The sequence below is a fragment of the Cnephaeus nilssonii genome (assembly GCF_951640355.1).
Source record: "Cnephaeus nilssonii genome assembly, chromosome: X".
In the NCBI taxonomy this organism is placed as follows: domain Eukaryota; kingdom Metazoa; phylum Chordata; class Mammalia; order Chiroptera; family Vespertilionidae; genus Cnephaeus; species Cnephaeus nilssonii.
Genome location: NC_137071.1, coordinates 128659679 through 128677396, shown reverse-complemented (window position 1 = coordinate 128677396; position 17718 = coordinate 128659679). Strand labels below are relative to the sequence as shown.

General features: G+C 38.5%; 1 protein-coding gene across 5 annotated transcripts in view; it reads left to right on the top strand.

Moving 5' to 3' along the window:
* The window catches only part of KDM6A (lysine demethylase 6A), a 156289-nt gene that overhangs the window by 118328 nt on the left and 20243 nt on the right, over positions 1–17718 (top strand). For all 5 annotated transcript variants that reach the window (XM_079764909.1, XM_079764907.1, XM_079764910.1 and 2 more), the window contains 6 exons: positions 5502–5631; positions 7308–7413; positions 8082–8287; positions 10307–10371; positions 10447–10521; positions 11035–11183. In XM_079764909.1, coding sequence (XP_079621035.1) covers positions 5502–5631; positions 7308–7413; positions 8082–8287; positions 10307–10371; positions 10447–10521; positions 11035–11183 — 731 coding nt within the window. The remainder of the gene's footprint in view (positions 1–5501; positions 5632–7307; positions 7414–8081; positions 8288–10306; positions 10372–10446; positions 10522–11034; positions 11184–17718) is intronic.

The following is a 17718-nucleotide window of genomic DNA, read 5'->3' as shown; positions in this document are numbered from 1 at the left end:
TGATAGTATAACTTAAGTACACTATAGTTTATTTTCTTTAAATACTTTCAATTTGAATGTTTAAAATGCTTTCTGATCTGTTTTATTTTCCATTACTTTTCATTATTTTCTGTGAATTTTTAACTATTCAGTTGCTATCTTTATTATAATGACATAGACTAAAGCAAATATTACTTGTGTTTCATATATATTTATTTTTGTATTGTCTATTTAGTTCACATTGCTGGCAGCACTTTCCTCAGTGGCCTACAACATGGTAACTACTGAAATTAATCTTACCTGCTTTAAAAGATTTTTTTTTAATCCTCACCCGAGGATATGTTTTTATTGATTTGAAAGAGAGAGATGTGAGAGTGAAATATCGATTGGCCGCCCCCTGCATGTCCCCTACTGGTGATTGAGCCCCGCAACCCAGGCATGTGTCCTGACCGGGAATTGAACTGGCAACCTTTCGGTGCACAGGATGACACTACAACCAATAAAGCCACCCGGCCAGGCCTGCCCTACAAGATTTTTTCATGTCAGTAACTTAAAACTACATTGGATGATCTCTAAATCAGACCACATTCTTCTAAAGCATAGAGTGAAGTTCCTGAATTTCTAAAATTTGATTCTTTAGAAATTTAAAGTTTTATGTTTTTTTATAAAGTGTTTTTATTGATTTTTAGAGAGAAAGGAAGGGAGAGGGAGAGAAAGATAGAAACACCGATGGGAGAGAAACATTGATCGTCTGCCTCCTACACGACCACCTACCTGGGGGATCGAGTCCACAACCCAGGCATGCGCCCTGACCAGGAATCGAACCAGTGACCTCTTGGTGCATGGGACAACACTCAACCAATTCAGCCACACCGGCCAGGCTATGTTAGTCTTTTTGTGTACATGTTACACTATCATTTACTTCAACTCTGGGCCTAAAGGAAATAGGCCTGTTTTAATATCCAGATCAAATGCTATAATGAGCAATCCTTAGACACAGTGACCGCTGCCACTCTGCTGGAGCTGGACCTTCCCTCTTTTGTCTCTGTAGACTCAGGACAGTTGCTAGAAAATAGGGGAATTTTTAGAAGTCCAAAACTAACATCGTAGACTGTGAGACCTACGGGTATTCTGGAGGAGTACTGTCAGAAAGAGTTCCATAGAGGTGCAAGTTAATAGAGTACAGTAGCAGTTACCATAAGTTTTACTAAAAAAGTCTTGTGCTTTATTAGGTGTGATTGTATTTCTTAATAAAAGATTATATAATCTTCCATCTCAGTTTTGAGGTATATATAAACATTTACTTCAGAATTCTTAAGTACATTCTTACAGTTTTGTATTTAGCTCTTAACTCTTAAAGATAATTTTGCCTTATTACAGAGACATATTATATACAGGGTTGGGCAAAAGTAGTTTTACAGTTGTTCTTATGGAAAAAGACATGCAGGCCATGATTATTACACAATAACTTTATTAACTCAAAAGAATCTCACTTGAAGCCATAAACCTACTTTTGCCAATCCCTGTATATAATAAGTAGCTAGAAACATTAAACACTATAGGCCCCTGGGGTTGCTTGGGTTATTTCAATAAATCTAGGCCTCAGTTTATTAATGAATAACCAACCAAAAAAAAATGCTCCGATAATATGGAGATAAAAATCTTCTGAGGTTTAGAGAAAAAGTCAAGGCTGCAAATGATAGATGTTGTGTTGCTTGCCATTTCTGTCCTATTTATGGTGTGCTGCACTAGACAGGAGTCTAGAACTCAGAAGGGGGAAGTGACATAGCTGCAAGATACTCAATGTCCCTGGTCTAGGAGCTTCATAACCCAAGATAATGAGAGTCTAGATTGGTTTACCTACAGAGCACTTACTCATTGCTCTACCAAATGATGTGGGAAAATTAAAAAGTAACTTTAAGCCAGTATTTTAAATAATTGGGTTATGAGTAATTTCCTCGTACTCAACTTTGCTCAAGGAAAGAGTTTCAGAATGGGAGAAAAGAACTTAAAATGGGATAGTCGACTTCAATTCCTTTCTCTACTTGGGATTGCTATAGTAAAGTTTCATTATTTGGCTTGAAGTGTCTATACTAATAAAAGGGTAATATGTTAATTAGACCCAATAGACTGGAAGTCTTCCAGACATCCTTCCTGACAAAGCCACGGTGGTGAGGGCCAAGGCAGAGGCAGTTAGGGGTGATCAGGCCAGCAGGGGAGAGCAGTTAGGGGCATTAGGCAGGCATACAGGTAAGCAGTTAGGAGTCAGCAGTCCCGGATTGTGAGAGGGATGGCCCAGATTGGAGAGGGTGCAGGCCGGGCTGAGGGAACTCCTCCCCCAACCCCATGCACGAATTTCGTGCACCAGGCCTATAGTTTATGTATATAAAAGGCTGATATGCTAAGTGTTCCTCCCTCCTTCCCATCGGTCACTATCATACACACTGACCACCAGGGGGCAGACACTCAGCGCAGGAGCTGCCAAGTTGCAGTGACTTGGCAGCAGCGGTTCTCAGGTGATGCACCCCGAAACCAGAGAGGAGGGAGCCCAATTCCTCGCAGGGCTGTGCAATTCCACCTTCGGCCATGGGTTATGTTGTTGCTGGGGCACTGTCAGCCCCGAATCTGGTTTACTGCACACTTGCGTTTGCGTTCCACATTCTGTACTAACAGCAACTTTGCAGAGTGCCTTCTTGCACTCCAGGACCCCTTGGGGGATGTCAGACTGCCAGTTTGGGCCCCATCCCCTCAGGCCAGGCCGAGGGACCCCGCTCACTCTGCAGATGCCTTTCCAGCCATGGTGCCACCACAGGTGCAGCTGGCCGGGGAGAGACCACAGGAGGTTGGCTCCAGGGCGTGTCTGGCCAGTCTCGCCCAGTCCTGCCCTGCCAGCCACCTTCTAATTAATTTCCTTTCAGTGTGCCCGGATCCATGCACCAAGTCACTAGTTTATTATAAACATTGTTGGATACTTACATGTTCGGAAGATTAAATGTATTCATTATTCACAGCTCTGTCCTTTGCATTAGGATTGATAAGTATATTTTAAGTAGAAAAACCTTAATAGTCAGTATATAGACAGTTGCATCAGTTCCTCTAGGGCATTGATGGCGAACCTCTGACACGCGTGTCAGTGCCATTTCTGATGACACGCGTGTCAGTGCCATTTCTGATGACACGCGGCCGCTGAGGCGGCCGCATGCCGAGGATGAAACATTTATGTTATTTAAACTATAAATATCGCGAAATAATGTTTTTTCCTCAAAGGGACACACTACCCGAGTTATGCTCAGTTTTTTGGCGAAGTTTGAAACACCAAGCTCAAAAGGTTGCCCATCACTGCTCTAGGGAAATTCCTATTTGTTTTAGACTTGACCTCAGTAGTCAGGGAGTCAGTGTTTGACATACAATAAGAAACTGCTAGATATAATTTGATTGCATGGTTTATTTTGACTTCCTTCTTATTTTCACATACTTAGTTTTTAAAATGTTGGTTATTTTTAATCTGACTCTTGTTTGGTTTATCTTAGTGTTGTACTAGTCAGTGTGATGCATCCAAAAGGCAGTTAAAATACCTTTGCTGCTTTTATGGTTTAAAATGCAATTGTATCATTCAGTTGTTAAAATCATATCAGCTCCCTTAGTTATGCTTCCTCACCCTTTTCTTTTCTATTTTAAAATAAAGGCATCTGCACTTTTCATTGTTTTACTTCCCATTTACCCGTTTTCTTTTAATTGTTACACAACTGTAGAAATTATGGAGGCAGAATTCTACTAATCTAGCAAACCCTGTGTTCTAGTCTCATCTCTCATCATCCAGAATGTTGTAGAAGCTTACTTAAGTTTTGTCACATTTAATTAGCATGAGATGCTCTTTTATGGTACAGTTTTAATACTTGGTTCATTATCTTCCAATTCCTTAAAATATTAATCATTTGCTATACATTACATCCATCTCCTGCTTGGCACAACAAATTTTAGATATTTGGAGTCATATTTTTTTAAAATTCCAAAGTTAAATAATGACAGAGGCACAATTCAGCATGAAAAGTGCAATGATCTATGTGGATATTGTAAGTGACTGTTTTATTTTGCATTGATTTAATGATAATACTTGAATTGTTGTGTTTTTGTTTTTGTTTTTTGTTTTTGCCAGTCTCAGCCACTTAGTTTTTACTTCTATGGAGTTTATAAGTTAATTCCAATTTTATACATAAATTTAAAAGCTTAAATTTATCATGTCTATTTTTAAATGTACAGGACATTCATGCTTTGTGGAAAACTGGTATTGAATAAAAAGATTCATTTATTTAACCTCAGGACCTTAATTGTTACTTGAACTTAAAACTTCACTTTAATAACTAATTCACATACTTCTTTAAAAATTCAGTTATTGTAAACTTAATTCATTTATTTGAGACCTGCCATGAACTCTTATTTTTACTTGATGTTGGAGTTGAGAAATTAAGAAAGTGACACCCATTTTGAAATGCTATATAATGTGTAGCATTTCAAAAGGTGGTAGCAGTGGAATTTTAAGCCTTTGTTTTGTAAGGTTTTCCCATTTTGGCAAAATCATAGCAAAATGTACTAGTATTCTGTAATTTATGATGAAAAAAATGCCAGTTTTCAATAAGTAAAATTACTAAGTTTTTAACTTCCTTTTATAATTACCATTTTCAAATTCTTATCTGGAATTTTAATATGTTAATTTAGGAGTACTTGGTATTTTAATGCATTGGTTATTTTTGAACTTACAATAATTAGGTGAGGAAGGTTAGTTAACTGGGAATGATTTGAAAGCTCAAAATTATGTGTTGCTGATTTTCTGAGTTGGGTAAGGGTTTTGAAAGATTGGAAATATGTTTTTTTCTTACACTAAAACAATCACAGTTTGGAAATAATTCTACCATCAATTAAGAATTTATAATGGAAAATAAACCCCAATTGCTAGTAAGTAATAATTATAGAGTATTAGAATAGATAGCAACTATACATCTCATTTTAAAAATTGATATTATTTGCTATAAAATTTAATATCTGGAATCTTGCTAAATTTTATTAGTCAAGGGGTTACACAGAATATTCTTTCCAGATTTGAGAAAAGAAAAGAAAGGTCTTTTCAGGTTTGAGAATTGTCACTATGATATCTTGGTTATTAATGCTGATATGATAAGGAGAGAGACATATCTATTTTTACTATTATCTGCACCTTTTTTGGTGGAGAGAAAATTGGAATTTCTGTTCTTTGGGTGGAAAAATCAGAAAATTACAAGCAAAATTAAGAATGTCATCAATAATTTACGTGTTATATCTTTTCTATTACTTTTCTTCAATGGTAGATATAGAAATCCAGCTAAGTATTTGCTGAAATTAATAATTGTTCTTAGTTTTTTACTGATCCAAATCTCATGGATCTGTGCAATTGCCCAGCCAATTGATTAGGATTTAATTCAGGATTTTAAAATTCTGTTTCCTAAATAAATGGACAGCTGATTTTTTTTCTCCCTTCTTTTTTTAAGGAATCTAGGTAAAAATGGCTTATCTAACAGTAGCATTTTATTGGATAAATGTCCGCCTCCAAGACCACCATCTTCACCATACCCGCCCTTGCCAAAGGACAAGCTGAATCCTCCTACACCTAGTATTTATGTGAGTCTGAATTGACTGACTAGAAATAAATCAAACTAGTGTTTGCGCCTATCTGTTTTTCATAAGATCTTGCTTTAAATCAATGTGGATGCCTTCTAGGAAACATTAAAATTATTGGCAGCAGCTTGAATTTTTTTTTGGTGGGAGGTGGTGGGGGGGACAAAGATGTTTTCAAAAAGATTTTGTAATAGCATGTAAAACATACCTTCTCAGCTATTAACTGTGATTACATTAGAACAGGCGTCCTCAAACTACGGCCGGCCCGCGGGCCACATGCTGGTGTTTTTGCCGTTTTGTTTTTTTACTTCAAAATGAGATATGTGCAGTGTGCATAGGAATTTGTTCATAGTTTTTTTTAAACTATAGTCCGGCCCTCCAACGGTCTGAGGGACAGTGAACTGGCCCCCTTTTTAAAAAGTTTGAGGACCCCTGCATTAGAGTAGTACTTTAGAGGAATACTTTGTACTGCCCCCAATTTTGAGCAGTATTAGGCAAAAACTACCTAAAAGTATAACATTTTTTGGAGTAAGCTGGGTTTTAAATCTGCATTCCACTAGGTGTTTTATACATTGGCTAAAAAAAAACACCCACTATTATTTACCTTAAAAAAGGTGTTTGAGAACATAAAATGTGGTAATAGATATGTCACTAAAAAGCTGAATAGATTATTTAAAACTGGATATTTGTTTTACTTTGTGATGAACTAGGAAGTTAGGATTTCAATCAAAGCAACTCTTTTTTTTTTTCTTTCCTAAATAGGTCCTTCTACCCCATTTCCTTCCTTCCATCCTCCCACTTCTACTTCAAATGAAAATACTTTATAAAGTTTGTTTTTAGAGATTTGGTTCTGTTTTCGCCCTCTAGAGGCCAAATGTTATATTGACCTTTCCTTAAACCAGTTTCTATTGATCCTTTGATACGTAAGGGAAGTACTGGGATAGAACTGCAACAAAACTTTTAAGCTGAGGTCTGAGGAGTGGGGGAAATGCAAGATTAAGATTTATCTTTTATGGGTCTTCTTCTTCAGCCTACTTTCATTTTGGAAGTATATTTTTAATTGATTTTTTTTTTCTGTTTGTGATTAAAAAGCCATATACATAGTTTATCATCACCATTTTTATGTGCACAGTTAGTGATTTAAGTGTATTCTTACTGTTGAAAAACAACTCTACATAACTTTTTCATCTTGCCAATCTGAAATTCTATACCTATTAAAATGCACTCCCTTTTCCACAGTCTCCCCAGCCACTGGTAACAACCACTTTACTTTCTGTTTCTATGAATTTGACTACTTTAGAAACCTTATATAAGGGAAATTGTATACAAATTTTTTTGTATGTGACTTGTTCAAGTTTCATCCATGTTGCAGCCATATTATAAGATTTTCTTCCTTCTTAAGGCTGAGTACTATTTAAAACAGTCTGATTTTGAAATTTAAATTTTATTTCTCCCACATATTTTGTTCAGGATATATTGGAAAAGAGAGGTGTGTGGTTATATCTAATTACAGTTAAGCTCAAAAGACATAGTGATAAAATACTGTCAAATATAAAATACAAATAATGACAGATGGGATGCATTATTAAATCACAATAAATAATAGATATGAATTTGGCATAACATTTAAATTAAAGGTCTGTTTTCCAGAGATCTAACTGAATGTTTTAATTTTACAGTTGGAAAATAAACGTGATGCTTTCTTTCCTCCATTACATCAATTTTGTACAAATCCAAACAACCCTGTTACAGTAATACGTGGCCTTGCTGGAGCTCTTAAGTTGGGTAAGCTTTAATAAGAAAAAGGAAAAGTTGGTATATTTTCTTTACTATCTATTAACTTTTGAAGCACAGGCAGAAACTTGTTTCTATTTATTTTTTCTCTCTCCCCCCCCCCCCATTTTTATTTTAATATTTTCCTGGCTGTAAGGCTGTGTGTGTGTATCAGTTTTACCTCTTTAATCAATGTGAAGATACTATGATGGTAGTTACTGGCAATTTACTGGTGCTTTTTTAATTCAGCTTTTATTTTGGTGAAACTATATATAATTATAATTATGATTTAGGTTAACTAATAAAATAAATTTTAAATAAAAATTTAGGTAAAATTTGAGGCTACTAATAAGTACTATTGCCCCCTAAGTAGTTCCTGGAACCTGCAGAAATTAAATAAATAAGTGAAACTTTAGTACCTGGTCCCTTCATTCTGCCCCTCTTGGTGGCATGATGAATAGTTCCAGGGCTTTAGTGTATGGTTGTAGAAACCTAACAGGAAACTCAGGATGTGCAAGAGGCCCCAGTTTGATTGTAGGAGAACTGAATGGAGCACCATAAAACGTTTTCCCTCCTCCCCCCTACCCTCCCCTTTTAAAAAAGCACTTTAAAAATGTTATTTTAAAATATAATTTAAAATATAATGTTTATTTATTAACTACCTTTATTTATTTATGAAGACCTGGGACTTTTCTCTACCAAAACTTTGGTGGAAGCTAATAATGAACACATGGTAGAAGTGAGGACACAGTTGTTGCAGCCAGCAGATGAAAACTGGGATCCCACTGGAACGAAGAAAATCTGGCATTGTGAAAGTAATCGATCTCATACTACGATTGCTAAATATGCACAGTACCAGGCCTCCTCCTTCCAGGAATCATTGAGAGTAAGTAATTACTTCCTGAAGATTATTTTTATTTTGGAGATATATTACTTTAATTTAAAGAGGTACATTACTTCTTTAAGCATCTCATTATTTTATCGTTATCTATATTCTATATATATATAAAAGCCTAAGTGATTGTCCGACCTGTAGCTATGACGTGCAATGATTACCAGGGGGCAGACACCCAGCACAGGAGCTGCCAAGCTGCTATGACTTGGCAGCTGCAGTTCTCGGGTGACACACCCGGAACCAGAAAGGAGGGAGCCCGATTCTGGGGTGCGTCACCCGAGAACCCCCCTCTTGCAATCCGGGACCCCTTGGGGGATGTCAGAGAGCCAGTTTCGGCCTGATCCCTGCAGGCCAAGCCTAGGGACCCCACCTGTGCATGAAATCTGTGCACTCGGCCTCTAGTATAAAATATTTTATGTGCTATCAAGTTTGCTCTTAGTAAAGTCTAAGAAACCTGTTGGTTGATAAACTAAATATTATTACTACAAGATGTCTCCCTTATCTCTGGGATTTTTTTTTAGAGCAGGGTTTCTTAACCCTAGCATTATTGACATTTTGGTCGATAATTGTTAGTTGTGGGATGTTGTCTTTTGTATTGTAGAATGTTTAATAGCATCCCTGGCTTCTCCCCACTTGGATAATCTTAGCCCCAACCCCAGCTCTGACAATCAAAGTCTTCAAAGTTTTATGAAAAGACTCATAGGCCTTTCAGCAATGAAGCATTACTAAAATCCTTTAGAACTATAGTTTAAAAATTCTCCCACAAAGTAAACATAAAAGACCTGCAAAATGAGTTTATTAAATGTATTACTCGTATCCTACAGCTGAAACTTAATATATGCCTGTAAGTCTTTAGTTATAATTCATTAGATTTGCTGATATCTGTTTTAAATTCTGCCGAGTTCATATTTTCAGTCAAGGCAACATTTATACCTGTAAATCATACATTTGTGTTTCTTACTACCACTCCCTATAGATCCTACCGAGAAATTCATCTAACAAAAACAGTCCTGTAACTTTTAGGAGTTATAGTGAATTCATTGTCCATCTAAATCTTTGTAGTTCAAACTTTTGAGATACTTCAACTATGTGATCAGAATAGAATAGATAGTAATAGCAGGATTCAGAGATCATCAAAGGGAAATTTGGAGGAAGAGTTGAAAAGCAAAGATAGTAAGAGGCAGAGAGTATTTAAGTAGGCAGAGAAAGGGTAGATTTTTGTGTGTGTGCTTTGGAGGCCTGGACCACATTACATGTAAAAAATGTTGACAAATGTTTAGAAACTGTACATTGAAAGGGAGGGAGGAGGCCAAAAGGTCACGGAGTATTGCTGACTCAGAAATCATAGGACACTGAGTGTTAAGAGATAACCATGTCTGTGATACAAAAATTGTAGATGATAGTAATTTACGTTGAAAAGCACCTATATTTATCCAGTACTTAATTTCCCTAGTAATGGTTTAAATGTTCTATCATTCATGTATAATTCATTATGGAAAAAGGATTTGGCCCAGGAAGATGTTTTTATACCTTTGTTCATAATCAAGAATAGAGAAGTTATTGCCTTCCATCCTTACACTAGAGGCCCGATGCATGAAATTCATGCAAGAGTAGGCCTTTGCAGCCTAGCTTTCCTGACGGTCATTCCGCTGTTCAGCCGTTCAGTCAATTTGCATATTACGCTTTTATTATTATAGATAGCTACATAAACATGCATACATGTACCTCTGCTAGTTGAAACATTTTTAAATCATGATTGATAGTTCTTAGGCCTCTTAACTTTTCTTAAATTTTCTCTCCTTGAAAAATGGGTCAGGAAATAAGAATCTATAGTTTGTTCCCTTGTAGAAGAATGTTAATAAGGGAGAACTACTAGGATAGCATTGTGGCTGATAAAAAGAGTTTGGAAACCATTGACTATCAATCTTGATGTGAAGTTTTCAGTTGTATGATAGAAAGGATAGCTGGTTATAGAATACTATACTGGAATGCTTTCTGCTTAATCTGTAGGAAGAAAATGAGAAAAGAAGTCACCATAAAGAACACTCAGATAGTGAATCTACATCTTCAGATAAGTAAGTTACTTTTCATTGTCCACTTAATATTTCTGTTTACAATGCATGTTTCTAATATTGTCTCTCTTTTTTAAGTTCTGGGAGGAGGAGGAAAGGACCCTTTAAAACCATAAAGTTTGGGACCAACATTGACCTGTCTGATGACAAAAAGTAAGTCTTTGTAGTCTTTTGTGAACTGAGGTAAAGAGGTGTCCTTTGCAAGATTGAGAATTGTATACAATTTTCTCTTCGATTTTATTTCAGATCACTTTCCGAAGTTTTAATATACAAATTTTAGCTAAATAATTTTTTTAGGTCTTGCAATTAAAGGATTTTCTTGAATTGAAACCCTTGTATAAATTTTCATCAAGACCCTGACTATATGCTAATTAGACAATCATAACATTATATTTTATGATTAACAATATAATTCTATAGAATAAAATTACACAATTATAAAAATTAGAAGTCACATTTTTTTCTTTTATTGCTTAATTATTTTTATGCTTTTTGTTAGGAAATTTTCTTAGGAAAAATTTAAGCATTTCACTCTTTCCTATGTGAAAGTAAAGTAATTATAGATTTGATTGTTTTCTGATTGGAGCACAAAGTTTTTGAAGAAGTGATTAACTTACACAAATATTTGTCACGGAGTTTCACTCTTAATCTGTTATTTTATTGCAGGTGGAAGTTGCAGCTACATGAGTTGACTAAACTTCCTGCTTTTGTGCGTGTCGTATCAGCAGGAAATCTTCTAAGCCATGTTGGTCACACCATACTGGGCATGAACACAGTTCAGCTATATATGAAAGTTCCAGGAAGCAGAACACCAGGTAACTTTTATGAACTAACACAGTGGTCGGCAAACTCATTAGTCAGCAGAGCCAAATATCAACAGTACAACGATTGAAATTTCTTTTGAGAGCCACATTTTTTAAACTTAAACTTCTTCTAATGCCACTTCTTCAAAATAGACTCGCCCAGGCCGTGGTATTTTGTGGAAGAGCCACACTCAAGGGGTCAAAGAGCCGCATGTGGCTCGTGAGCCGCAGTTTGCCGACCACAGAACTAACATATCTTCTATAATTGAACAACAGAATTAATCAGAATGTGAAATATACAAAAAGAACCAGATTCTTTTCCATTTACAGAGAATGAAACTGAAAGGATATTCCTAATATAAGATTTGACTCTTAACTGGGTTTAGATTATGAAGATTTTTCTCCTTTGTATTATATTTAATAGCCCTGAGACAATAGCATTTTAATCTGGAAAAGGGGTCATTGGAGCACTCTTGGGAAAAGAAGTCCCTGTGGCATAAAGGCTGTTGTTGATCCCATCTACTGCAGGGTAATGGGATATAGTTTTTCCTACCATAACCACAATAAGAAGTATATTTTATATTATGACCTGGTACACATGTATAAATACAATAGTTTCATAGAACAATACAGTTTTAAAAAGAAAGTGTAGGTTACAATTGTCCAACTGGATTACAGTGCACAGTTTACAAAGTACATAATCGTGTGGAGGCATTTTCTATTCTGGACTTTACCACTAACTAAGCTTGTCACTTTTGGCAAGTCACATTCCTTCTCTGGGTCTTTTTCTTCATTAGTAAAATGAATTACATTGGTTTTAGACTTAAAATTCTGTACAACACTAATGTATTATCTTCTCTGTGCTGCCTTAGATAATTTGGTCTGGCCCTGCCAAGGCATTAAGGGTCAGTTAATTAAATGTTGACCAAAGATAGCAGGCTAATTTTAGGTTAATAATTTTGTATGGCTCACGAATGATTTTATAAATATCCAAATGATCCTTGGCAGAAAAAAAGTTCCCCACTCCTGCCTTATTTTGACATGAAATTTCATAGGGTGATGTTCAAAATATTCAACAATTCGGAAAAATACTGGTGGTAACAAGTTTACTGTACCAGTGCCTATGAGCTACATATCACCCTCAGCTGTTTCTGTTTGCTCCTTGGTTTGAAAACCAGGCCACTTCTTTGTCACCTGCTTATTTAATAGTAGCTTAAGAATCCTATATAGTAAAGAGGTAATATGCATATTGACTGTCACGCTCTCGCACAAGATGGCCATACCCATGTGGTCACAAGATGGGGAGGGAGGGCAGTTGAGGGGGACCAGGCTTGCAGGCCAGGGGGGGCAATTGGGGGAGGAACCAGGCTTGCAGGGGAGGGAGGGGAGTTGGGGGGACCAGGCCTGCAGGGGAGGGAGGGAAGTTGGGGGCGACGAGGCCGGCAGGGGAGGGCAGTTAGGGGTGACCGGGCTGGCAGGGGAGGGCAGTTGGGGGCGACCAGGCCTTCAGGGGAGGGAGGACAATTGGGGGGGACCAGGCCTGCAGGGGAGGGAGGACAATTGGGGGTGACCAGGCCTGCAGGGGAGGGCAGTTTGGGGGACCAGGCCTGCAGGGGGAAGGCAGTTGGGGGCGACCAGGCCTGCAAAGGAGGGCAGTGGGGGCGATCTGGCCGGCAATTGGGGGCAATTGGGCCAGTAGGGGAGGGCAGTTGGGGGCAATGGGGCTGGCAGGGGAGCAGTTAGGCATCGATCAGGCTGGCAGGGGAGTGATTAGGGGGTGATCAGGCAGATGAGTGGTTGGGAGCCAGCAGTCCCAGATTGTGAGAGGGATGTCCGACTGCTGGTTTAGTCCCGATCCCACAGGACATCCCCCAAGGGGTTCCAGATTGGAGAGGGTGCAGGCTGTACTAAGGGACCACCCCCCCCCCCCCATGCCCCAGTGCACAAATTTCATGTACCGGACCTCTACTCCTCCTATATATTAAAAGGCTAATATGCAAATTGACCGAACGGTGGAACGACCGGTCACTGTGATGCTCACTGACCACCAGGGGGCAGATGCTCAACACAGGAGCTACCCCCTGAGCGCTGCTCAGCCAGAAGCCCTGAGCCAGGTTCATGGCTGGCGAGCGCAGCAGTGGTGGCGGGAGCCTCTCCCACCTTTGTGGCAGCGTTGAGGACCCCTCGGGGGATGTCCGACTTAGGCCCGCGTCAGTCAGACATCCCCCAAGGGCTCTCGGACTGCAAGAGTGCGCAAGCCAGGCTGAGGGACCCCCTGAGTGCACAAATCTCGTGCACCAGGCCTCTAGTTGTTGCATAATAGACTTGCTTCTAGTTAACAGGTCAGTGGGTCCCAATCCTGGCTGCTCATTAGAATCTCCTTGTAAGCTTTTTAAAATACATAGTTGATTAATCTCTGGAGAGTTTTTTGTTTTTTTTTTTTTTAAGTTTCCCAGAGGATTCTAATGTATAGCCAAGATTAGAACCATTAGGTTGTAGTTGTTTTTATCTTCAGGCATTGTAATCCCAGTTCTATGATGTTTATACATAGTTGGATAAAATGGAAACAGTTCTGGAATAAATGGCAGAAGACCTGTCTGCTTTCCACTCTGTCCCCACTTTAGATACCAGTGTAAATACTGGGCAGGTTATTGGAACTTACTGGAGTTCCCTTCTTTTATGTATGTACTATTGGATTGGTTCTATTAAGATTCATTTCAATTGAAAATGTCTCTCATATTTTATGCAAATAATATACTCAAAGAAAAATGCAATTTTTCATTACAAATGAAGGGGAAAAACAAACGTGACAGATTACTTCTTTGTCACTGTGTGCCTAGACTGTTTAGTTTTAGGTTGGTTTGTATACAAGCCATTAGGTTTTTCAGAAATGTCCTGTGGAACCCTAAAGAATTCTCTAAAGAATTCTCTTGCCCTATCTGGTTTGGCTCAGTGGATAGAGCGTCGGCCTGCAGACTCAAGGGTCTTAGGTTCGATTCCGGTCAAGGGCATGTACCTTGGTTGTGGGCACATACCCAGTAGGGAGTGTGCAGGAGGCAGCTGATCGATGTTTTTCTCTCATCGATGTTTCTAACTCTCTATCCCTCTCCCTTCCTCTCTGTAAAAAATCAATAAAACATATTAAAAAAAAAAAAGAATTCTCTTAACTGATAGTACTATCCAAGATAAATATAATGCAAGTCATATATATTTTTAAAAATTTTACAGTAGTCCCATTAATATAAAATGAAATAGGTGAAATTAATTTTAACCCAGTATATCAAACTATTCTTTTAACATGTAATCAATATAAACATTATTGGGATATTTTTGCATGTTTTTATATTAAGTCTTCAAAATTATATACTTTACAGTTACTACACATCTTATTTTGTATTAACTACATTTCAAGTGGTTATTGTATTGTACAACTCAATCTCATAGAAGAAATGTTGTACAGTGACCCTTAAACTGTTATTTCAGTTGAATTTTTAAGATTATTTTGAATACATTTTTATGGGACAACCACCTTGTTTCTGGAGTTACATAGACAAATGTAACCTGCTTTAATGGACTTTATGATCAGTCACGTGTGTTCTAAATTACAGATATGCTCTTAGGTTTTACCCTAAAAGATTTTTAGTTGGTGGGGTCCCAGCATCTCTAATTTTAATTAGAGCTAAATTTTATTTGGAGTCCATGCCATGGACAATTTCAACTATCTACCCATGGTAAGAGACAGTTGTAAGTATTAAAAGTACCATTTTCACATGGTACTGTGTATGTAAAAAAGACACAGGTTGTGGTGTGTGTAGGATGTGGTGAGAACAGAGCTACATTTTTCTTTATTGAGGTAAAATTCACATAAAATTACCCTTTCAAAGTATGTAACTCAATCGCATTTAGTTACTAACTAGGCTATATAGCTCTCATCTCTGTGTAGTTCCAAGACATTTTCATCAGCTCAGAAGGAAACCCCCATGCCCATAAGCAGTCACTCCCCATTCCCCCAACAACCACTATCACAGGTCCTCAGTCCTTTCATTTAATGTTGTTTTGTTATAACTGTTGTTTATGTCAATTAACCTAAGGTCAAATTGGTTTTGTTATACATCATTTTGCTGCAGTTCCATGAACCTATCAACGATGTTAAATGAGCACTTACTGTAGTCTCCATTCTGGCTTTGTAGAGTGACCTGTCTGAATGTTTCATATAAATGGAATCCTATAATTTGTTGGCTTTTGTGCCTGCTTCTTTCTCTCCCCCCGCCCCCTGTAACATTTATAATTCTTTATTTTTCAATTACATTTGGCATACAATATTATATTAGTTTTAGGTGTATACCCCAATGATGAGACATTATATAACTTACTAAGTGTTCATCCCAATAAATCTTGTACCCATCTGATACCATGCATAGTTATTAGAATACTAGAGGCCCAATGCACGAAGATTCATGCAAGAATGGGCCTTCCTTCCCCTGGCTGCTGGCACCGCCTTTGCTCTGGCCCAGAGCTGCCTTTCCGCCTTCCCACGCTGCCCGGAGGCCCCGAGCGGCTGGGGCAGTGGGGAACGCCGATGTCCCGCCCCTGGCTGCTTGGCGCCTGCGTATGCAGATTAACCCACCATCTTTGTTGGGTTAATTTGCATACTCCTGATTGGCTGGTGGGTGTTGCAAAGTTACAGTCAGTTTGCCTCTTTCTCTTTTATTAGTGTAGATTATTGACTACTAGAGGCCTGGTGCACAAAATTTGTTTACTGGGGTGGAGGGTCCCTCAGCCCGGCCTGCACCCTTTCGCAGTCCAGGAGCCCTCGAGGGATGTCCAACTGACAGTGGGGAGCAGGCCTAAGCTGGCAGTCAAACATCTTTAGCACTGCCGTGGAGGCGGGAGAGGCTCCTGCCACTGCCGCTGTGCTCGCCAGTGGTAAGCTGGGCTTCTGGCTGAGCGGCGCTCCCCCATGGGAGGGCACTGACCACCAGGCGTAGCTCCTGCGTTTAGTGTCTGTCCCCTGGTGGCCAGTGTGCATCATAGCGACCGGTTGACCACAGTTTGGTTGATTTGCATATTAGTCTTTTATTATATAGGACTAGGGGCCCGGTGCACGAAATTCATCCACTCGGAGAGGTCCCTCAGCCTGGCCTGCACCCTCTCGCAGTCGGAGACCCCTCAGGGGGAAGTCCAACTGATGGCTTAGGCCGGCTCCCCTAAGCCAGCAGTCAGACATAGTTAGCATTGCCACAGAGGCAGGAGAGGCTCCTGCCACCTCTGCTGTGCTAGCCAGCCATGAGCCCGGCTCAGGGCTCTGGCTGAGCAGCACTCCCCCGTGGGAGCACACTGACCACCAGGGGGCAGCTCCTGCGTGGAGCGTCTGCCCCCTGGTGGCCAGTGCGCATCATAGTGACCCGTTGGTCCACCATTCAATTAATTTGCATATTAGCCTTTTATTATATAGGATAGGATGTTCCCTATGCTGTATTTTATATCCCTGTGACAATTTGTACTGCTTAATCCCTTCACTTTTTTCACCCATCCCTGAACACACACATACACACACACACACACACACACACACAGTATGTTTTTGGTGTCATATACAAGAAACCATTGCCAAATCCAGGGTCGAAAAGATTTATCCCATTATTTTCTTCTTAGACTTTTTATAGTTCTAGCTCTTATATTTAGATCTTTGATCCATTTTAAGTTAATTTTTGTACATGGTGTCAGCTAAGGGTCTAACTTCATTCAGTTCCATATGGCTATCCAGTTGTCCCAGTACCATTTGTCAGAAAGACTATAATCCTTTCTCTATTAAATGGTCTTGGCACTCTTCTTGAAAATTAATTGAGCATAGATATAATGTATGTATGGATTTATTTTTGGAATCTTGATTCTGTCCCATTGATTTATATTTCTGTCTTTATGTCAGTACCACACTGGTTTGATTACTATAGCCTTTTGAGATTAAATTTCAACATTGGAAAGTGTGAGTCTTCCCTCTTGTGCACTTACCTTTACTTTAGTTGTTTATATCTCATAGGGCTTTGAGTTACTATCTAGTGTTTTTTCATTTCAGCCTAAAATACTCTATACCATTCTTTCTTATAGGGCAGATTGACGAGTGACAAACTTCTTCAGCTTTCATTTTTTGGCGAATGTCTTAGTAACTTCCAGTCAGGGGAAAAATAAATAAATAAATAACTGTAAGAAAGCAAGCAACAAAGAGAAAGACATTAAGAAAGAAATAAGTTGACAAAAACTAGTCCTGAAAAAGTACAGATATTATACTTACTATACGCTTTAAATCAACTGTCTTAAAGCTGTTTAAAGAGCTAAAAGAAACCATGGACAAGAAGCAAAGTAAACCAGAGATTATCAATAAAGAGACAAATTATAGTAAGAAAGGAAAAAATTTTGAAGCTGAAAGTAGAATAACTGGATAACAATTCACTAGTGGGTTTCAACAGTAGGCTTGAGCAGGCTAAAAAAAAAAATCAGTAAATATACATAGTTCGTAAGAAACTATTCTAAGAAGAAAACAAAATGA